At 45.0% G+C, this 22,454-nt stretch overlaps 2 protein-coding genes and 1 pseudogene across 6 annotated transcripts in view; 1 reads left to right on the top strand and 2 right to left on the bottom strand.

The window, feature by feature from the left end:
- Nucleotides 1-5,633: 5,633 nt before the first annotated feature.
- On the bottom strand, nt 5,634-8,345 carry MLNR (motilin receptor). The gene is made up of 2 exons (XM_012465126.2): nt 7,445-8,345; nt 5,634-6,650 (listed from the first exon to the last, which is right to left on the bottom strand). Exons 1-2 carry the CDS (start codon nt 8,343-8,345, stop codon nt 6,313-6,315), a joined length of 1,239 nt encoding a protein of 412 aa, XP_012320549.1. The 3' UTR covers nt 5,634-6,312.
- A 7,236-nt stretch (nt 8,346-15,581) lies between these two features.
- LOC105725915 (prolyl 3-hydroxylase OGFOD1-like) lies at nt 15,582-17,440 on the top strand (annotated as a pseudogene).
- A 582-nt stretch (nt 17,441-18,022) lies between these two features.
- The window catches only part of FNDC3A (fibronectin type III domain containing 3A), a 193,494-nt gene continuing 189,062 nt past the window's right edge, over nt 18,023-22,454 (bottom strand). For all 5 annotated transcript variants that reach the window (XM_012465127.3, XM_012465128.2, XM_012465129.2 and 2 more), the window contains one exon: nt 18,023-20,544. In XM_012465127.3, coding sequence (XP_012320550.2) covers nt 20,230-20,544 — 315 coding nt within the window. In that variant the 3' untranslated portion in view covers nt 18,023-20,229. The remainder of the gene's footprint in view (nt 20,545-22,454) is intronic.

The raw sequence follows: 22,454 nt of genomic DNA, 5'->3' as shown, positions 1-22,454 counted from the left end.
TCAGAAATTGAAATTTAGTTTCATGCTCTGAATTTCAGCTGACAACCCTGCTTCTCTTTGTGTTCCCCATGGTGTGTGACCCCATGGCCTCCAACCTTCCGTGAAACACTCTTCCTTCGGGTCGTATCACATGCATCATGTGCTTTTCCTTTTCTGCTCTTCTGCCTGCTTTGGTGACTTCCGGCCAGGGCAGGATCATTAGAGTGCATCCCTCTGCCTCTGCTTTGATCTTGGTAAGCTTTCTCCTTGTCGGGGCCATCTATTTCTATAACTGAAATCAGTGGTTCTCAAAGTGTGATCCTGGAGTTGCAGCAGTAGCAGCACCACCTGCAAACTACACAGAAATGCAAATTCTCAGGCCCCAACCTGGACCTATAGAATCGGAACTTCTGGAGTGGGCCCAGAAATCTGTGTTTTAAGAAGCCCTCTGGTGTTTCTGATGCAAGCGAAAGTTTTTGAGCCACTGGATGAAATGATCATTTCCATGCCGTTGCCACCCATATCTTTATGGCGAGCCCTGACTTCATACCCAAACGTCTCTCTAGAATTTCAAGGAGGAGTAGTTTGGGCAATGTTAATATATGAGAGGGGAAAAAACTGTATGGTCAAAAAGAGTTTATATAGTATTGCGACATTTCTCAAAAGTATTTGAGTGGCTGGGCGTGGTGGCTCATGCCTATAACCCCAACATTTTGGGAAGCCAAGGAGGGCAGATTGCTTGAGCCTAGGAGCTTGAGGCCAGCCTGGGCAACATGGCGAAACCTCATCTCTACACAAAATTCAAAAATTATCCAAGTGTGGTGGTGTGCACCTGTAGTCCCAGCTACTCAGGAAGCTGAGGTGAGAGGATCACTTGAGTCCAGGAGGTTGAGGCTGCAGTGAGCCGTGATTGGGCCACTGCACTGCAACCTGGATGACAGAGTGAGACCCTGTCTCAACAACACCAAAAAAAAAAAAAAAAAAAAGAGTATTTGACCATCGGGACCTGTTTGCAGGAGCCTGTGGAAAGTGCAACAACAGAACCTTTCCAGTTGGATGGCTTCTTTGGAACCGCAAAGTACAGTACTCCCCCTTATCCGTAGTTTCACTTTCTGAGGGTTCAGTTACCTGTGGTCAACCGTGGTCCAAAAATATTAAATGGAAAATTCTAGAAATAAACAGTTGTTAAGGTTTTCAGTTGAGCATGCCCTGAGTAGTGTGATGAAATCTTATGCCATCCTGCTCTGTCCCACCTGGGAAATAAACCAGCATCACCTGGGAATTTGATAGAAATACAGATTCTTGGACCCCACCCCAGACTTACTAAATCCAAAACTCTCTGGGAAAAGCCCAGCAATCTGTGTCTTAACACGCCCTTCAGGTGATTCTGGTGCAGGCTGAAGTTTGAGAACCGCTGGCCCAGAGAATTAGCATGGGGAATAAAAAGTCTTTTAGCCCTTAGTACACAGGTGTGCACTATTTCAAACGTGTTTGGTGTTTTCCTAAGAAGGCAGACAGTCGAGTCAGCCTCTCTCCCCTCCTCTGGCATACACCAGCAAGGGACAGGTTGAGTGATCACCACAGAGCATTCCTGTGGAGCCTGTGCATGCCCTGTGCGCTCAGAAGAAAAAACACTGATTTTGAAGGCTCCTCACAGAAGACTAGGAGCTCTGTAACAGTTAGAGTTTGGAATCCTTAGAAAGTGGGCTCATGATTAAATATTGCATCCCATCTATGTTTAAATAATGCCACTTTTTTTTTTTTTTTTTTTTTTGAGATGGAGTTTCACTATTGTTACCCAGGCTGGAGTGCAATGGCGCGATCTCGGCTCACCACAACCTCTGCCTCCTGGGTTCAGGCAATTCTCCTGCCTCAGCCTCCTGAGTAGCTGGGATTACAGGCACGCGCCACCACGCCCAGCTAATTTTTTGTATTTTTAGTAGAGATGGGGTTTCACCATGCTGACCAGGATGGTCTCAATCTCCTGACCTTGTGATCCACCCGCCTCGGCCTCCCAAAGTGCTGGGATTACAGGCATGAGCCACCACCATGAGCCCAGCCCAAATAATGCCACTTTTAAAACACTAAACCTAGGCTGCGCATGGTGGCTCACGCCTGTAATCCCAATACCCTGGAAGGCTGAGGTGGGAGGATCAATTGAGGCCAGGAGTTGGAGACCAGCCTGGGCAATATAATAAGACCCCATCTGTAAAAATAAAAAATAAAAAAGTTAGCTAGTGTGATGATGTGTGCCTGTAGTCCCAGCTACTTGGGAGATTGAGGTGGGAGGATTGCTTGAGCCCAGCAGGTCAAGGCTGAAGTGAGCTATGATCAAGCCACCGCACTCCAGCCTGGGTGACAGAGGGAGACCCTGTCTCTAAAACAAAACAAAACACAAAACACTAGACCTGTGCAACCACTGAAATTTGCTGCCATGTACTGGTAAATGTCATTATGACATGAGTAGAAAGGGTCGAGAGAGGGCGTGTTTGAATTTTAAACACCATTAGCACGCTGCCTGTGTGTCTCTTTGAGAACCTGGCACAGGGAACTCTTGGATCCTAGCGGATGTTGTGCAATAGCTCTTTGAACATTTCCTTTAGAAGTGGAAATGTCTCACATAAAAAAGAGAAGGAACATCCAGACAGATAGTACAAACCTGATGTTCTGCACTTCCGTCTGATCTAAACTGTGAATCCATGTTAGTCTGGAGGACACAATATACATTTCAAACAGAGAATGCCAGTAGAAAGTTGTTTGATTTTGACATCGTCACATGGACTTATTTTTCTAGTATATTTTGTTATACCCGTCACACTTAGCAGTTGCTTGGTAAATGTTTTCCATGGGAATGAATGAAATACAAACCCTCCCCCAAGGCTGGCAGCTCACCTAACAAAAGTGGTTCCGCCTGCAGAAGGGAAAGGGGGCTCATAGAGAAGTGGCTGGAATGCCAGCACGGGGCTCTGTTGGGGTGGAGGGCATGGCTGGCCCACAGCTTCCATGATTCCCACCCTGGGTCAGGTGGGTAGGGAGCCCAGGACTGGAAACCAGAGCTCAGTGATTCTCCTGCTCCAGCGATTCGCTGACTTGGCCCCCGCTTTTTATAGCCAGTTGTCAGTGTAAGAATAGGCTGCTCTCTGCTGGGGTAGAGAAAAACTTTAGATCTTAGAACAACTTTTTAAACATTTTCCACCATGACCCTCAGCTAGAATACATTTTATTTTGTGAACCAGGAAAGACACCAACCAAAGCATAATTGAAACACAAGTTTCACAGCACAAGTTACCTTACGACATGTGATGCACAATGGACTCTATTCTTGTCCATGCTGTTCCATTAAAGAAAAGTGTGACACACTCACTGATTCACAGTCCACTAGTGGGCTGAGACCACACAAGAATCCTGTGGAAAGGGATGGCCTTCAGGCCCTCCGTCTCAGGGACCATCTGGAAAGGGAAGGGCGATCCTCCCCATGCCCACACCTGGAAACATGCTTAAGTCCCAGCAAAGTGTCATGTAAATCCTTGTTTTCTAGAGTCTGAATAAGAAAGCTCAAAGGAGAGGTCTTTGCTTCTACATTTAGAATATAATACATGAGCCAGGTGTGGTGGTTCATGCCTGTAAATCCCAGCACTTTGGGAGGTTGAGGTAGGAGGTTCCTTGAGACCAGGAGTTTGAGATCAGCCTGGGCAACACAGCAAGACCTCATCTTTACACAAAATTAAAAAATTAGCCAGTCATGGTGGTGCGTGCCCGTAGTCCTGCCTACCAGGGAGGCTGAGGTGGGAGGATGGTTCGAACCCAGGAATTTAAGTTTACAGTGAGCTATGATTGTGCCACTGCACTCCAGCTGGGGCAACAGGATGAGATCCTTACTCTAAAAAAAAAAAAAAAAAATTATATACATCTCAATAAGGTTCTTTGCTGTGATCTTCCCTAGAGAGGTGGCCACTCTTGACTGCTCCAGAGAGGAGCTCCCATGAGCAGAAGGACTGCGGCAGCTGCTGTACTCAGTGCTACCGAGCAGAGAGGTACAGAGGCCCAAAGCTGGCACCTCCACTGTCAGAAACCCTCCATCAGAGTTCCCCAAAGTATTCCTCACTCCATGAGATCTTGCTAAGTGTTCTTCTAAGGAGGGAAGATGGGGAGTTGGCTCTGTGATAAAATAAGTCAAGGAAATGTTGGTCGAGACAACTTCTCAGAGCCACTGATGTGCTATGTTATGTGTGTTAAATGTTGAGAGTGTGGCAGGGGGAATACGATGTTATTTTCCTGCCATATTTAACCCCAGAACCATTTTTTCCAATAATCCCTGCAACTCTGCAGAACACAGTTTAGGGAATGCTACTTTAAGTGACTACAATCTGCTTCTTACACTAGCTGGGAGAAAAAGCAAATGAGAGACTTCATGCCTCCACAAATTGTGGATGGGGCTGACGACTGAGCTAGGGCTTTGGCTAAGAAAATGAGAAAGCAACAGAACTTTGACTGCATGTTGGGCATACCCTTGCTATTTATGTATTCGTCTTCTGTAGTTTTAACTATGCAAAAGAGACTATGGTGGCCTGTGGTGTGAAGTAATTTAGACACTCACTGAGGCCACCAAAACTGTGGGCTGTGAAGAAGAGACATGAAGTCAGTGAATCAATGGAGTTGCCTCTCTAGCCTCCAAGTCTCAATGTGACTTTATGTCTGTTTGTCATTATAACTCTGAAGTTACAGTATTTGTCACTTTCCTGGTGTTTATAGATTTGAAGATTCATGAAGGTCTCAGGACAAATTTCTCATAAAAATCAAGATTCTATTGTAATTTAGTTTCGAATTTATTAATCTGAAAGCCCCCAAAAAGGTCCCAAGTACAACTGTGAAAGTTGTACCCTGCCCACATTTGGGGGGTGCCATTCATACAGAAGGGGCGTGAGAGAAGCCCTCTGGAGCTGAGTGACAGCAGCAGCCCTCTAAAAATATTTGTGTTTTAAACTGTAAAAAACAAAACAAAGTTACAGAGTTGTTGATCAGAATGTCAAGCAAGTTCTCTTTCACTCTTGAGTAAATCCATTGACTGGCGTTTTTCAGTAAGGACAGCATCTCGGCGTCGGAATAGGTGAGCATCTTAAACAGTGGATTCAGACTTTGGCTCACCTGTTCCTGTTTGGGCAATCCCAGACCAACTTCCATCACTAGTAAAACAGGAATGTTGACGACAACACTCACCTCACGAAGCTGAGGTAAGATAAAGCATATATATATTGTTTGAGACGGAGTCTCGCACTGTCATTCAGGTTGTAGTGCAGTGCTGTGAACTCGGCTCACTGCAATCTCCACCTCCTGGGTTCAATCAGTTCTCCTGCCTCAGCCTCCGGAGTAGCTGAGACTACAGGCATGCACCACCACGCCCAGCAATTTTTTTTGTATTTTTAGTAAAGACGAGGTTTCACCTTGTTGGCCAGGATGGTCTTGATCTACTGACATCATGATCCACCCGCCTTGGCCTCCCAAAGTGCTGGCATTACAGACATGAGCCACTGTGCCCAACTGAGATAAAGCATATTAAATAGCTCTTTACAAATGTCATTTGTAGTCACTGGAGAAAGCCACATCCTGCTGAGCTCTGCTCCCAAATGTTGATGCCCAAAGTTTGCTACCCCATGGCCAGTGGCACTGGGAAAATCCATGGGCAGTCAGTCTCAAGGAGAAGTGGGTTGCAACACAGTTGCTGAGTACTTCTGAAAGAGGGTATTCTTGTGCCTAAACTTTATGATTTGCTCTGATCTGGAGAGAGGTGGGACCCCTGAACGCTGGAGTCTACCCAGAATTCCTTTTACTTCTAAAAGTTTTTGCAGCCATATACAGGTATTAAATAATTTCTTGGATCAAACTGTCATTATCCTGGTTCCTTGTAGATGCACTGTTACATTGACACCCAAAATATAAAAGCAAAATATGCTCCTGATCAGAGGTGGCAGTTTTGGGGCAGCATCTCTCTGTATCACTTAACTGTAAAATGAACAATCATCTTTCTAAAGAGGAGAATAAGGACTTCACTGAACCAGCACACAGAGAACACTTTGAGATGTGGGATTTCATGATGGTAAAATGGACATCCCTTAGGAGGTACGTGGGAAGGAAACCAGAAAGGTTGGCACAGTTACATTTCATACCCTGGTTAAATAAATCCTGCAATCTATCTCTTAACCAACGGGCACAACTGCAACCCCTTTCCATTCTTCCTATCAGCATCTGTTCCTCACTTTCAGTCTTTACTTCTCTACACGCCTGTTTCCCCCGAAGTCTTAGAACTACGGGAGGAGACTGGCTTGGCCGTGCTGGTTACCCCATCATCTTCAGGTTAGCGCTTGTCTCCGTGTAGCCCGCCGTGTCTCCTCCAGTGTCCCCTGCAACTTCGCCGGCAGTGTCCCTGCTTCTGTGGAAGCCTCTCGGCCTGGACTGCCTTGCAAGCAGCAGTTTACAGGCCGCCGCTCTGTACTTCTTTGAAATGAGGTTGTAGAGGATTGGGTTGATAGATGCGCTCAGATAGAAAAGTTGCAGAGCGACGATGTTAAAGTACTGAGAGAAGTACATCATCCGCGAATCTTTCGTGTTTATGTAAATGATTCTGCCAACGTGGAAAGGCAACCAGCAAACTATAAATGCCAGAACCACCACCACTGCAACATAAGACACAGCACCGGGATTAACAAAAGCATTGGGCAGCAAATAAGGGCGCCCCACCCCCCGCCGCCCCAAGGAACCGTCTGCAATAATAAGTAACAGCCAAATAAATTAGAGAAAACTTATGCCTAGCCAGCTCCTCACCCCAGAACAAACGACCAGGTTGTAGGCTGCAAGGATATTTGCTTTAAAACGGCATAGTAGGCTCGTATATGTGTTATCAAGGCTGGACATAAACCAGAAGGAGCAATTTCTCTAAACAAGCCGCCTTGGCAGGCTTCCTTCCACAAACCCACTTCGGAGACAAGTTTTCTATTGAAAAGAATTCTACAGCAGGTCTGCACAATCTTTACTTTTTGATATGAGCACGGTTTACTTAGCCTTCAGCATCACTTAACATTCAATAAAAATTTTAGCTTAATGAAATCTCCCTCGTCTTCTCAAGGGCACTGTGAGGACTCCTCATCTGTGGCATATAACAGGTGGTTGGATTAAGCATTTCCAACTCCGCCTCCTGGTCTCAGAGGCTCTGGAAAAGCATTGCTAGCTACTGAATCCTATCTGGGAATCCCACCCTTGAAGCGCCCTGGAGTCCCCCAGAGCTCCTGGGGGACAGGAGGTAGTTTCCTGGGGAGACAGAAAGTGCGGGCGGGTGGAGTTGAAATAGGAAAGGGAGTTGGAAGCGGCGCCCAGAGCTGGGCGAGCAGGGGAAGGGGACCCAGCGTTTGCGCGGTCCGCGGCCGTGCCGACCGCGGGCAGGCGTCTTTGGAACCGAGGTGGCACCACTTACGCAGGACGCGGATGGTCTGCCGGTGGCCTCTCTCCCTCCCTGAGGCGGCTGGGCCTCGCAGCGGCCCCTGGCTGCTCCACAGCTCCCGCCCGATGAGCCCATAGAGGATGCTCAGGCACAGAAAGGGCAGGAAGAAGTAGGCGGTGGTGACCCACAGCATCACACGTAGCGCGCCCAGCTGCGCTGGGTTCGGCCGGCACTCGCGGCTGAATAGCGCTGCGGCCTCTGCGGCCTTGGGCCCCGACGGCGGGGACAGCGCTGGCACCCGCGAGGGCCAGGGGGGCAGCGACGAGGCGGGAGGCAAGGGGGTGAGCCGCGCGGTGCCATTGAGGCCCGGGACCACGGAGATGCCGGGGTCCTGCTCGACGCCCACCAGGAAGAAGAAGGGCCCTGCGGAGAGCAGCGCCACGGCCCAGAGCGCGGCGATGAGCGCGCGAACGCGGCGCCGGGTGATCAGGACGCGGGCGCGGAGCGGGCGGCAGATGGCCAAGTAGCGCTCTACGCTGAGTGCCGTCATGTGCAGCAGCGTGGCGTAGGTGCAGCCCTCGCCCACGTAGAGCGACAGGCGGCAGAGCAGCGGCCCGAACACCCAGGGCCGCGAGCGCCAGAGGCGGTACAGGTCGAAGGGCAGCCCAAGCAGGATGAGTAGGTCGGACACGGCCATGCTGCCCAGGTACAAGTTGGTGGTGGTCCGCATGTCCCGGTAGCGCCCGATCAGCAGCACAGTCACCACGTTGCCGCTCACCCCGACGGCGAACAGGCCCAGGCACACGGCGGTCACCGGCACGAGCGCCCCCAGGGGATAGGGCGAGCAGCGACGCTCGTCGCAAGGCGGCAGCGCTGCCCACGGCGGCTCCCGCATACCCTCGGTGCTGTCGCTGCCATTCCAGGGGCTGCCCATAGGTTCCCCGCGCGGCCGCGCCCCGGGTCAGGCTGGGAGACTGGCGCTGGTCCCGCTCGGTGATCGCCTCCTTTCCCAGCCCGCGCGCTGCAGGCGCGTCGGGTCAGACTGCGGAGCGCTGCGCTGCGGGGCGCGGGAATCAGCTCTGCTGGTGGGCTCCGAGGAGCTCCCAAGCTGGCTGCGTACAGTCTCCGCCCACGGCCACGGCCCGCCCCAGTCCTGCTCCCGCGCCCTCTCCCGGGTCCGTGCAGTTCCAGGGCATTTCCTCCTTCACCAACTGGAATACCCGGCGCCCGTAGCACACAAGCCCTGACCCGTCCGGTGAGCGATGTCTGCACCCTAGAGAACGTTGGTTACTGGACCCCGCACTCTGCGGGCGCTTTTGTTCGTCGGGTACACGGAAGACCTTCGAAGGGATGTGGGCTGGGTGCTGCCGCATGATGGTGGAGGAGGGCTTACGGTAATCCCCAGAAAGCCATAATGCTAAATAGTAGGAGGGGAGTCTAGACCAGAATCTAGAGCCTCTCCTATCTAACCCTGGCTCTACAACCGAGTAACTGTGTAATCTTGGGCTAGTCCTGTGCTTGCCCAGCCCAGTTGTCCTCTTCTGTAAATTCGCGAGTGGCGAAAGTTGCTGACCACATAATTGACCAAATAATTTTTTTTCTTTTTTTTTTCTTCTTGAGACAGGGTCTCATTGTCATCCAGGCTGTAGTGTAAGTAACCCGATCACAGCTTACTGCAGCCTCGGCCTCCCAGGTTCAAACAATCCTCCCATCTCAGCCTTCTGAGTAGCTAGGAGCACAGAAGCGCCCACGGTCGGGGTTTCCCCATGTTGGCCAGGCTGGTCTCCAACTCGTGACCTCAGGTGATCCACCTGCCTCGGCCTCCCAAAGTGCTGGGATTACAGGCGTGAGTCATTGTGCCCGCCGTGACCAAATAATTTCAAGGATCCGTGAGCGTTTACTCATTATAAAGTACAAGACAAACATTTACGTGGACAGTAGAAGTACTTTCACATGTGATATGTTGTTCTTATGTACAACATATTTTATAAACGTAAAAAACTAGACTATTTGTCAACACCAGAACCAAATTTAGGGAAAGGGCTAAAACAAATGCAAGCGTCTGTTCAGTGTGGTCTTAATAACAATAGCTAACACTTACTGAGAATCTAGATGGATCTGGCCCTGTGCTCTCCATTTAATCCTCATGGCCTGGGGCGCTCCTTTCGCCCCTGAACAAAGCGATCTCACTTGAGATCAAACCGGCAGTAAGAGGCGGGACTGGGATGTGGGCTCTGATCGGCCTAATCCTGGATCTTGCAAGCCTGACGTCCCACTCACTGCACAGCTCCAGCCCCTCAGTGGCTTAAATCCTTAACCTTTTCTCTCGAACCTCGTTTCTGGACCTGGCACCTGGCTTTGCCTAGGGACAAGCGTCTCCTGCAGTTCTCTCTCGCTTGCAGGCTGTGGACTTGGAGGAGGGACACCTGTCACCTCCCTCATCGCTGCTGTTTCCAGCGGTCCCAAAATTTAGCTTTGAGTGTGACTTCATCGGACCCCGCCCTCTCCAGTGCCTTCCCCCAGGGTCAACCGCAGTCCCTGAGGACTAGGTGCCTGCGCTGTCTTTCAAGCACTGCATCTGCGATGGTTCACATCCATAGCGAGTCTTGCAATGCCTTGGCCTCTCAGTTTGTTGACCTCCTTTCTACCTATCACCTTGCACTCCACCCGATCTCAGCCGCGCCTATGGACGGACCTTACGCCTCACGGTCGCCAGGGCCTGCCAGCCTTCCTCCACCTCCACTTCGGTCAGGCCCCTTTCTGACCTCTTTTTAGGTCTCTTTTTAGCCCGCTCTCTTTTTAGCTCCTTTCCCCTGGCACCTCAGTTCCGGTAAATCCTTCAACCCACTGCCACCTCCATCCGTGGAGGTCCCTTGCCTGCGAGCAGCGCCATCACTCCCACACAGACGCCCTCGCTTCCCTTGCTCTTTTCTCCATCGTCAGCCTCGTCCATCCGCCAAGAGCACCACAGCCCTGGTGAAGCCGAATTCCCTGCCTACTCCTTGCGCGTTCTCAAATCGCGCTGTTTCACTTGAAAGCACCACCGCTAGCGGGGTGCTTGGTTCCTCCGGCCCTCCCGACTCTCATCTGACCTCATTCACTCCCCGACCCCCAGGCTACTGCTTTAAACCCTCTCCTCTCTTCTTAGATTCCACCTCCACCCCCTGCTTTTCAGCTGGTGACCTTGCACCCTGTTTCTCTGAAAAAAAGCAGCAGTTTCAAGGTAACTGCCACACCCCACACCTCTGCTCATGCTCCCCAGGGACAGTTGGTGGTACTTGCAGCTGAAGTTGGCTCTGTTCCTCAGCCTCCTTTCTCCTCCTCCAGGCATCACTGTATCAATTCTCTCTTTTTCTCTCTCCGTCGGTTTTTCTCTTCTGGATCATTTTCATGAAAAACTCTTCAAAATAGTTGCTGTACCCACTGTTTCCACTTTTTCTTCCTCCCTGTCTCCTCCCACTAGGCAGAGAAAATGTAATGTCTTCATTTATAGTTGATCTGATTTTCCCCTGTGCTCTCAACAAGAGAAATGGATGCTCTAGCCCCGGGTAAGGCATGGTCCAGGCGAATCAGTTAACTGGCCCTTCTGAGCAGTGTTCAGTTCTCTCAGCCATCATGCCTTTCCCCAGAGTGGCCCAGGTGTATGGGGAGAGGGGTCAGTAGCTTAAAGCTAGAGGGAGCGGTCCTTATGAAGCTTCATGCAGGCTCCTGGGGTGCCTGGGGCCGACATTCACTAGACTCCATTACCATGTCCCCTTCCTGCCTGGTCACCCGTGGCTCTGCTAGCCTTGGAGGCAGAGGCCTGTGGCTGGTGAAGAGGTGGCTGCTTTCTTTGACTCGGATGATGCTCCTAGGAGCACTTGACATCTTCCCCATGGCTCTCATGGGCTGCAGATCCCTGAGTCTCTTTCATTTTTCCCATTTGCTCATGGCCTGATGGGCTACCCCAGCCTCTGCTAAAGGTTCCCTTACTCCTTGACCCACCCACTGTGGTGGCACTGAGGCAGGCTCACCGTGTCTGCAGTCAGTGTCCTGGCTGTTGTGAATTACCTCCATTCAGGCACTCCCTCTCTGTATTGTATTTTCTCCATATTGATTACTATCAACTGACATATTATTTAATTTACTTAGCTATTTGTTTATTATCTATCTTTGCCTCCCCACATTATGTGCACCAGAAGGCAGAGCTTTAATCTACTGTGTTCATTGCTCTTTCCTTAGTGTCTGGCACAAAGTGAGAATTTAATAAATATTTGTTAACTCGGAGAATGAATAAGCTTCTGCAGAACCAGGTACCATTGTTTTCTTTACAATTCCTAGCAGTTAAGAACAGTGCTCTGATTGTAGTGGGTGTTCAGTGTATTCACTGATACTCCAGCTTAAGAGAGAATACTGATATGGAGAGGTGGAGACCCAGTGGGCTTTTTTGATAACATTGCTAAGCTGAGGTTCAAACGTAACTAGGCCCTTAGAATGTATCTGAGCCCTTATGATGAATTGGCATTCAATGTTTTAGGAAGGAATGGGACCAAATCTGTTTTCTACTTTGTGTTTCTGTAGACATTTGCCAGCTTCCTGACTTCATAGTTCATCTAAGGAGAGGAAGAGAACGTTCTCAGGAGACCAGGAGCATGGGCATCTCTTCTCTATTCTGCCTGTGTAACTCACATGGGGCAAGAGTAGGTCTAAGTTTGGCCCATCTATGGCCTGTGTCCCCAGAGGCAAGAGTTTGGTGTTACCAATAGGCTCTTAGTCCCTGGCTGGAGGCCAACATAAAGCTAATGCTTGCTGTGTGCAAAGCACTGTTCCAAGTACTTACATATCTGAATGCATTTAATCCTTCACAGCAGTCCAAGGCAGCAGGTCCTTTTAGTATCCCTATGTTAGAGATGAGAAGAGCAAAGCACAGAGAAGTGACCCCAGGTCACTGGGGTAGTCAGTAAGGGCGGTACTGTCCACTTCCAGAGTCCACAGGCACAACCACTGTGCTGGGTGGCCTCTTGCTATGTAAACCACAGCACCACCAGCTGCAGAGACTGCTAGGTTGTGATCTGGATTCTGCTAGGAAAGTGCCTTCCAGTTTGTATTCCAGAAACCAGATTTTATGGGCACGTGGAATCTGGAAAGAATCTGGAAAGTTGTGAGGAGTATTAATAGATCCATAACTTGTATAATAGTTTACTTGTGGAAACTTGTAAATACTTCACAGGCTTTACACTCTTTTCCCCACATAAGAGCAGGGCATGAAGTTTGTAGAGACAGGGTCTCCTTAGATTGCCCAGGCTGCTCATGAACTCCTGGGCTCAAGTGATCTGCCTTCCTAGGCCTCCCAAAGTACTGGGAGTACAGGTGTGAGCCACTGAGCCCAGCCATTTCATAATGTTTTGAACCAACCTTTTACAATTGGGAAATTTCATGTAAAGTTCCAGATTGACAACTTGGGCCCAGGCAGACCAAATTCTTTAATAGCTCTCAAGGATAGCCATAAAATATTGCTGTAAACCAGGCACATGCTGCAGGCTGAAAGGAATGGTAACATCCAGGGAGGTGTGGGAGTTTGAGAAGGAAGCATTGCCTTGCAAAACTGGAAGCTGTGGCAGCTCTGGGCTCATGTTCCCCAAAGGCTGCCACCTGCAGCCTGTAAGCTGGTGCCACTCTGCAGGCACCCCACAGCTGTTGCCACATACAAGGTATCTGTGGCTTCACACTCAGCCCCTTCCTCATTCACATGATCCACTAGGCTCCTCTAGACCCCAGATGCCAGGAAATGGTATCTTCTTTAGTAAAATGAAGAAATGGCAAACTGGCCCTGGAAGGGGAGCCGCTGGCAGAGATCAAGACCAGCTATTTCCGTCCAGGACCTGACCACCATATTGACCAGGGGCTCAGGCTTTCCTAAGTTTTCTCTTTACACAGCAGGGACACGCAAATTTAGGCAAGACTTTTGTGGAGTGCAGATTCCTATTACTCTGTGGCTGTTGCTTTAGCAGTTTTCTGTTGGTTCCAGTTTCTCTTGAGAGACAGACAGGCTCAGTGTGGCAACGATTACAAGGGGAATGGTGGAGAGGGAGCAAGCCCTTGGGAGGGTGGGTGGGAAGAGGACATAGGCCTTATACTACTACATACACACATTCTTACTACACAGTGGCTGCCATTAGTAAACTGTGAAACTCAAAAGGTAATTTCTTCTCTAAGTTCCCTGTGTCACCCTAGAAGGATTAAGAATGAGATAGAGCTGATAACTTGGGTCTAGGCAGGCCAAATTGGTTAATCGCTCTCAAGGACATCCATAAAATATTCAGCTGTAAACCAGGCACATGCCACAGGCTGAAAGGAGTGGTAGTATCTGAGAAGGAATAGAGAAGTTGGCCTGTGTCCTTAGCAAAAGGAACTTATTGACTATGTCAGTTTTATGGACTTGATGCCCAGGATTCTCTAGTCTTATGTTACCTGTGTATCCGTTTGTAGGTTTTATATTCCCTCTTTAAAGAATTCAGGTGAAATTCACATAAAATTAACCATTCTGAAGTGAGGAACCTATTGGCATTTAGTGCCCTCGGTATTGTGCAACCACTATCTCTGTCTAGCTCCTAAGCATTTCCATCACCTCAGTACCCACTGAGCAGTTCCTCCTCATTTCCTCCTCCCTCCAGCCCTGGCCTCCACTAATTTGTCGCTATGAATTTACTCATTCTGGATATTTCATATAAATGGAATTGTACAATATGTGACCTTCTGTGTCTGGCTTCCTTGATTGTAGCATGTTTTCGAGGTTGGTCCACATGGTAGTGATATTCATTTTTGAACATGTCAGCATGTCTCAGTTGTGGTAAGTGGCAAAAAAGAGCATTTTCATCCTTGGATGAATATTTAAGACAGGTTATCCTTAGGGACTGAGTGTGGACTCAAAATGGTGGTAAAAGTATCAGGGGATGAAATTCAAGAGGAAAGAAATTAGGATTTCTTATTTAGTCTGTTATCCTTGTACCAGATTCTTCTCATCTGATTTCTTTCTGTTCAATCCTTAGAGGGCTGTGGTTTGTTTTGCATATGAGGAAGTGCTTAGCACAATGTCTGGCAAACAGGTGGTACTCAATAAATGCTATCATAAATGTACTATTAAAGTCAATTAATATAAATTTTTATTTCCTGGAGTTTACAAATTTTAGGGCAGACAGCAGAGAACAGTGGTCAAGTGTGGGAGCACCAGACCAATGACCTGGATCAAACCCCGGCTTCATCATTTATTAGCCACGAGACCTGTGGCAAAGAGCTCGACTTCTGTGTGCTGCAGATAATGCTTACTAGAGCAATTAAGAGAACTGTATGAGATGCCCAAGGTAAAGAACTGAACATATTGCTTAGGACACATTAAGTGGTCAACAGATCCTAGCCATAATGATTTGAATGGGCCACGTGGCTTCAAAATCTGTTCAGTTTTGAAACCCTTTTCTCTTGCCAAATTTCCCATAGCAAATAGAAACAGCACAATCACCTTGTTTAGGAGACAAAAAATAGCCATTAGAGCATCTAAACATTTTAAGGCACCACTCTGGACACAGAATTTGATGACCACCTTATTGAAATCTTGGTTCTTTTGTTTTCTTTTTTTTTCTCCAAGTTTTTTCTCCCTTTTAGGAGCATCAGAGAGAAAATGATAACAAAAGGGATACATATTCTCAAGAGCACATACTTACAAAATATATATGTAAATAGAACACTTAAAAACTCTCTAAAAACATGAGGCATCATCTTTTTTGATGATGGGAGTTAGGTTACAGAATCACTGCTTGTTTTAAGTTTGGGAGAACTATTTTCTTTTAAAGCTTGTTTGCCTCCTTGAGCCACTATGGGATGGGATCTTCCTGCAGAAATAATCTTGTAATGGGGAGAAGCAAGGGATTTGTGTTGGAAACCAACCCGTGGAATGCTCAAACATGATGCTTAAAACTCCTATTTCCAGTCTACAGAAAAAAGAGGTGACATATAATAATACTGTCGATCAGTATTATACCCTACTCAAGGCTGGACTCATACTTATCTGCTTCTGTGATGTTCCTGTTTCCAGACTCTCCTTCTCTAGCCCAACATTTTAAACTCTATTATAGTACTCGCAGCTGTGGCAATTAAGAAATCTATGAGTTAATGTGGCTCTGTACCTTGTGAGGAGATGAACGGGAAATGGCCAGCGTTGCCTGGCCCCGGGTGGGGAAAAAGGGAAAGGAGGTGATGGTAGAGTTTTCGGATGCTGTCATGGAGGAAACCTTGAAAAAGCAGATGGCTGAGGCCTGGAGCTGCAGGACACCGTTCAGTCATTGTCATGGAGATGGACCCCTTTCTTCACTGCATGATCCCAAACTTCATCTAAAGCCTACTTCTTGGAAGGGCTTCAGAAGAAACTTATGATGAACTTGGGACTTCATGAGAAGTATGATGAGTTATGTAAGTTGCAGCAGAAGAGGGCCTCACATCTCTGCTTTAAGGAAAATTCTGTTTGAAGATTTCCAGTCCTGGCTGTTATTTCTAAAATTTACCTGGAATCAATCATTGATGTGTCCTGTGCCAAATATGAATTCATTGATGCCCTGCTGTGCCATGATGATGAGCTGGAAGGGTGCTGGATTGCCTTTATCCTGTACCTGGTTCATTCCTGGAACAGGAGCCTGGGGGGTACCCTGGACCAGTACAACATTGATGAACACTTTCAGCCGAAGCACTGTCAAGTCTCTTATCCCTTCGTAGAACAAACTGGTTTTCTTTGAAGTATCTGCAGTGTCCTTTCACCAGGTTTCTGAAGAAGTCCTGTCTGAAAAAAAGTTGTGTTTGTCTATAAGCGGCCAGTTTCATGGTCCTTCATTGACTAGGCCTCCCAACTACTTTGAACTCCTCATACCTTGGAGCCCTCATATCCCATAAGATCATGAAATCTTGTATGATTGGATCAACCTTATCTGGATATGGATTACCAAGTTCAAACTCAAGAAGAGTTTGAAGAAAGTTCTGAAATTCTCCTGAAGGAATTTCTTAAGCCTGATAAATTTGCAAAAGTCTGTGAGGCCTTGGAGAACAGAGATGTGGAATGGAGCAGCCGAGGCCCCCCTAACAAAAGGGTTTTATTTTTTTTTTATGATCTTGGCTCACTGCAACTACTGTCTCCCAGGTTCACGTGATTCTCCTGTCTCAGCCTCCCGAGTAGCTGGGATTACAGGCACCACCATCATGCCGGGCTAATTTTTGTATTTTAGTAGAGACGGGGTTTCACCATATTGGCCAGGCTGGTCTTGAACTCCTGATGTCAGGTGATCCTCCACCTTGGCCTCCCAAAATGCTGGGATTACGGGCGTGAGCCACCACGCCCAGCCAACAAAAGGTTTTATGAGAAAGCTGAGGAAGTAAGCTTCCCAGTATATTGAAGGAGTGCATGAAATTATTTTGCTCTGAGGCACTGTTCTTGCTGCTCTCCAACTTCACAGGCCTGAAGCTTCACTTATTGGCCCCTTTGGAAGATGAGACAGATGACAAAAAAAGAGGAAGTAGCAAGCTCTGCTGCTGATAGAACTAAGGAAGGGACTGGCCATAGCCCTCCTGAGCCAGAGAATAATCAGATAGCCATCAGCAACAACAGTCAACAGTGATGACCAGACAGACTCAGAGCCACAGGAAAATGAAACAAAGAATCAACTGTTCCCACATGCCAAAGGGAACTAAGGTGCTGGAAGACTAGTCACTTCACTTTAATTTGTGACCATACCAAGGCTGATTTTGCCCTAGACTTAATTCTCCACTGTGGCTGTGAAGGCTGGGAGCCAGAATATGGTGGTTTTACTTCTTACATTGCCAAAGATGAAGATGAAGAGCTGCTAATGGTGAATTCAGAAAGCAATTCTTTGGCATTGGTCTACAGAGATAGAAAGACTGAAATTTGTCAAGCATATTAACCATCGAAGCCTGGAACAGAAGAAAACCTTCCCAAATATAATAGGCTTCTGGGACTTTTCATTTATCTGTTATGAATGACAGCAATGGGCAAAGCTGAACAAAAATGTGATCCTTCATCACTACTGGGAAGGCTGCAAGAGCTAAGCATGGAGTAAAAGAGAGCTACATGGTGGCCTGCCTGACAGTATTCTTAAAACTGGTTATCCTTTAATGGACTCATAATGATTGTCCTCAACCTAGACCTTGAGTTTGGAGCTATGTATTTATCTCTTGATTTAAAAAAAAGTTGGCTTTTTAAAACATTGAGTTCTTCTTCCATATTGGCTTCTTCAGTGAATTTTTCAATGATCTTTTTTTATTGCGGTAAAATATCAAACATCAAATTTGTTAGCTTATCTATTAAAAAAAAAAAAGGCACTGAGTCCCTGTCCCGAGGAGGAAGTCTTGGGATGGAAATTTTCATGAGCTGCACAAAAATCAAGTCACTAGGATAAAACTTCTAATTTAATTCTTTACTGGACTTTATGTAATAAATATGCATCCTCTCATGTTGAAGATTTGTATACTGTTGGGAAAAATGCTTTAAGCTCACTGAAAGAGGGGGGACTGTAACATTTCATTTTCTTAAACAGGCAGTAAATAATGAATGTATATGAATACAATAAACATATCTCAAAAAAGAATGATACAACTTTTATTTTCCATGGATTTTAAAGATGCTTTTGCTACACAGTTTATGTATTTTTATGAGATTTTTTTTCATTTGTATGAAGTTCAGCCTTATACAATTTTAAGGTGATATGTTTCGTAGTGTATCTATAATCTTTAAAAAGTTTAGAGTTTTTGGAATGTACAGTATATGAGGTAAAATCAAGATTACATTAAAAATTGTTTTTTCCTCTGCACTAATTTTGCAGTGAGGCTCAAATGGCAATTATACTATTAAATGACATTTACTATCAAAAATAGGAGGTTCATTTGAATTACTATGAAAAACATAAGCCACTGTAACTTGACACAGTGGCACATTTTACCATTTTAGACATTCAACTATATATAAATCTCTGGGCTATTACACTCAGACTCATTTATACTGCCAAATGTGGCAATTTAAAGAAGTTTCTAGAAAACAATCGCAATCACTGTTGTTTTGAGGGAAGGTTATCACCCTACACATGAGATTAAATTTAAATAAAATGTAAACATACAGTATATTATAGTGACAGGTCATTCTTACCACTTAGAAAGGCCAAGTTTATCCATTTCTTTTTTGAACAAGGGTTAATGTTTTTCTACAGCACAGATCATTTGACATAAAACAGTTACAATACATGCCCATTCTATTATAAAAGAAATTCTTCAGAGATCTTCAAAGCACAAAACATATGTTCTTTTTTCAAAGACTGACAGAAGTGCTTAATAATCACTAAAATGCCAACTTCAGCAACTAAAAATTAGTGATTCGCTATCCTAAAATTCAAATAATAAATTAAAAAAGCTAGTTACAGGCGTTTTACAGATACCAGATGTGCTAAAACAAAGAATTGTAGATAGTTTCATTATAAACTGTTATTACTGGCAGTCATGGACATCTAGGCAAGATGTACAGTGTGACACTTGACAAAATTCAGTCTGATCATCCAAAAGCTCACAAATGCAAGCTCACAAAACATTAATGAATTAGGCAATTGCAAAGTGCTCTAATGCAACATTAACCACATGCAACCAACAATTTGGAACAGTATCCAAACAGACATTATACATTAAATGTTAGTTTTCAAGAAAGAAAGCAGCTTGAAGTTTACTGGTGCAAATGAATTTTGTCTTCAGATTTGGTGCCCCAAACAAAAAGGTTAGGTTTGATTATGAATTCTGATGGTGGTGGCAGCAGTTACGGGAGAAGCAGCAAAAACTTATGGGAGTTCTTCAAAATTAGCCTATACCAGATGAAGTGAGTGTATGTGTGTAATATGTATCTCTACACTTGGTATGTGTGTGTGTGTGTATATATATATGCCATATATGTACATGTATACCCTTATACACGTACATATAGTTCAAAGGTTCACAAAACAGAGCCAGATAGGTTTGAAATTCAGTTTGCTTTTATGATTACTTTTAAAAAAGTATTTAAAAGCCCTCGGTTCTTTTCCATGTTCTCAAGACCTGAAGAGGAACTTTCTGAGTAAACATCAAAATATTTGTAGGCCAAGTAAACTGTCTGTGCTTTCTTTAAGTACTTATCTGTGAATTCTGAATACATATTTATAATGAAGAACTCCACATTTATCAAAGCTTTTCTTCATGCATACTCTTTCATCCAGTTTTTGTTTCTAAGCCCCTCCAGCTACTCATCATAATCCCACTTACCAAATAATTAAGACAAATGAGGAGGTAGAAATATAGCACTAGATTGCTTTCACAGCATCAGATTTTAACATTTTATATAGCATGTTAGTGTAAATTCTATTCATTCTGAATTTTTCACTTGGTAATAATCTTTAAAACAAACAGTATCAGGTTATCACTGTTACACTCATGCCGATTGGTCAAAATATCCATTCCTAAATTGTTGCCTCTTAGAAAGTTTTTCTACAGAAGGCATATTAAAAAAAAGAGAGAGAGAGAGAGAGAAAGAAAAAAAGAAAAGGAAAAAGACCCACCCTAACAAAAAAACAAAAATTGATATTTTTGTGGCTTGCATTCTAATAAAGTGCCAGCCTCTACCTAACAATATAAGCACTGAAAATGGCAAAAATGATGTGCTATAGTCTCAATGCCAGTGCTAAATGCCACTGTTTTTTATAAAAGCAATACAGAAATAATTTTAGTACATGACAAAATAAAATGTAATAGAGTTAAAAAATAAAGTTATATTTTCACTTGATTACAAAGTACTGAATGATAAAGGCAATCAAAATGGAAAAGAAAGCAAACAGCACAAGGATGACAGCAGCACACTGCTCGTCACTCAGTGCCTGTTGGGTCCTTGTGCTTTCCGCAGTGTCTCTGTTGGTGCTGGCTGGTGGTTCAGTCCTCTGAGAGATGAAGAGCACTGTGGTGCTGTAGGGACCTACGAGGTCCTGGTGTCCCAGAGAGTCTTGGCACTGGCGAATGGCACATACACGGAAGCGATATTCACAGTTCAGCTGAAGGCTGGAATACCGGAAATAAGGGTCGGGACCTTTGTAAATCTGTTAATAAAATATTAGAAGGAAGAATTACATGTGAAGGCTGGACAGAAAATGTGTTAAAACTGGCTAGTGTTAGAATTGTTTTTGATGTGAAAGCCAGTGAATGTCACTGATTTTATCTTTCAAATGACATGTTAAAAATACCTATCCATTAAAGTACTTATCCGTCTGTTGCATAGGGACAGGAGAAATCTGAAAAGTGAGGATGTGAGATCTACCTTTATAGGATTCACAGATGAGTTAAGAAGTGCAGATGTGCCCCAGGGCAGCTAGAGAACAAGCAAAATCAGTCCTCAAGCATTTTCCTGTTTTCCTCAAATGTAAGAAGTCATTTTTTAATGAAACCATTCCATCAAAAAGGGATAGTGTCTACTTTTGCTTCCCCCATTATGTCTTTGTATAACTGATATATTTCCATACAATTTCAAACATATCTGTTGAATGAAATGGCAAATGAATAAGGCGAGCTTTCTATAGGTGCCTATGGAAAATCACTGTATAAACTCCAGAGAGGGGAGATCACTTAGAATCAGAGAATAGGACCTCCTTTGCCATGTCTTACAAGGGGAATAAAAAGTATGAAATTCCATGGATTTTCAGGGGAACAAGCTCGTAATTAACTCATTTGTGCCAGAGGTTGCAAATTCTTTTTGTGTGTGAAAAATCAGACCTTGGCGATAACCCTGAGGAGCTGGATAATAAATGACTCCCACAAGCTTAGCGTGCCAATAATGGAACACTAAATAAATGGCTTAAGAAGATATATACTGGAACTGTTCACCCCTGGCATCCAAGTTCTGCTCTACCACTTCATACTCCAGATGTGATTTTAAGACCAACTACCTTAATAGGCATATTGGTAGTTAATGTGTATGATAATTATGAGAATGAAATGAACTAATGCTTGTTAAAGCACTTATGTGCTCAGCATGCAGTTACTGCTCAATCTGTAGAAGCTATCATTTCCAATAATGGGCAGCCCCCACCACTCATTCTGTAATTGAGAAAACCAAGGCTCACAGGGTTAAATGACTTGTCAGTTGAGTTCCTCCAGCTATTTGTTGGGCTACAAGTCAGATGAACCAGCACTCGGGAGCTTTTAAGTACTTTTAGATGCCTCAATTGTACCTGTGTTGTCAAACTAAATTTTTACATATTATTTTGCTCTCAAAGAAGCAAAGTAAGATCTCTGTCTCATTTTTCTATCTCCAGAATCCAGCATATAGTACGTACTTAATAAAAGGCCATTAAATTAGTGAATTGTTGACAATAAATAAAAATGTGGATGCTGATACAATATATAAAGGAACTTATTGAAAGAAGCTTTAAGACAAATCTGAAAGAAAATGGTGACTATGCATTAGTTCTAAGGATGCATAATATTTCAGGGATTAGAATGTAGAAATGATCCATGTTTGGGAGATAGTAGAGGTTGGGTATCCCTTCTGTGAATTAGAGCCAGAAGCATTTCAATTTTTTTGATTTTGGAATATTTGCATATTTACTAGTTGAACATCCCAAACCCCAAAATCTGAAATCTGAAATGCTCTAATGAGCATTTCCTTTGAGTGTCATGTCAATCCTCAAAAAGTTTCAGATTTTGGGTGGAACATTTTGAATTCTGGACTTTTTGATTTGGGATGCTTCAACCGGTAAAACAATTCACTTAAAACAGAATGCTGTATGAGACAGTAGTTTAAAACTATATACCTACACTGAAGTAAATTTAGTAAAAATTAAACATATGTATTTGTCTTATGGATATAACGGATGATTTTTGTCTTAATATTTTCCATGTGTCTTCATATACCATTCCATGAGCATGGCAGTATTAGGTTAAGGAAGAAAAACCTCAACAAATGGCATGAGGGTGATAAATGAAAAAATCTGGTACAGAGAGGAAGAATACA

Source organism: Aotus nancymaae, unplaced genomic scaffold (assembly GCF_030222135.1).
Source record: "Aotus nancymaae isolate 86718 unplaced genomic scaffold, 86718_ANA_hifiasm-v0.15.2.pri h1tg000009l, whole genome shotgun sequence".
Lineage (NCBI taxonomy): Eukaryota > Metazoa > Chordata > Mammalia > Primates > Aotidae > Aotus > Aotus nancymaae.
Note: the sequence above shows the minus strand (reverse complement) of the source record. Positions and strands in the feature narration are given on the sequence as shown.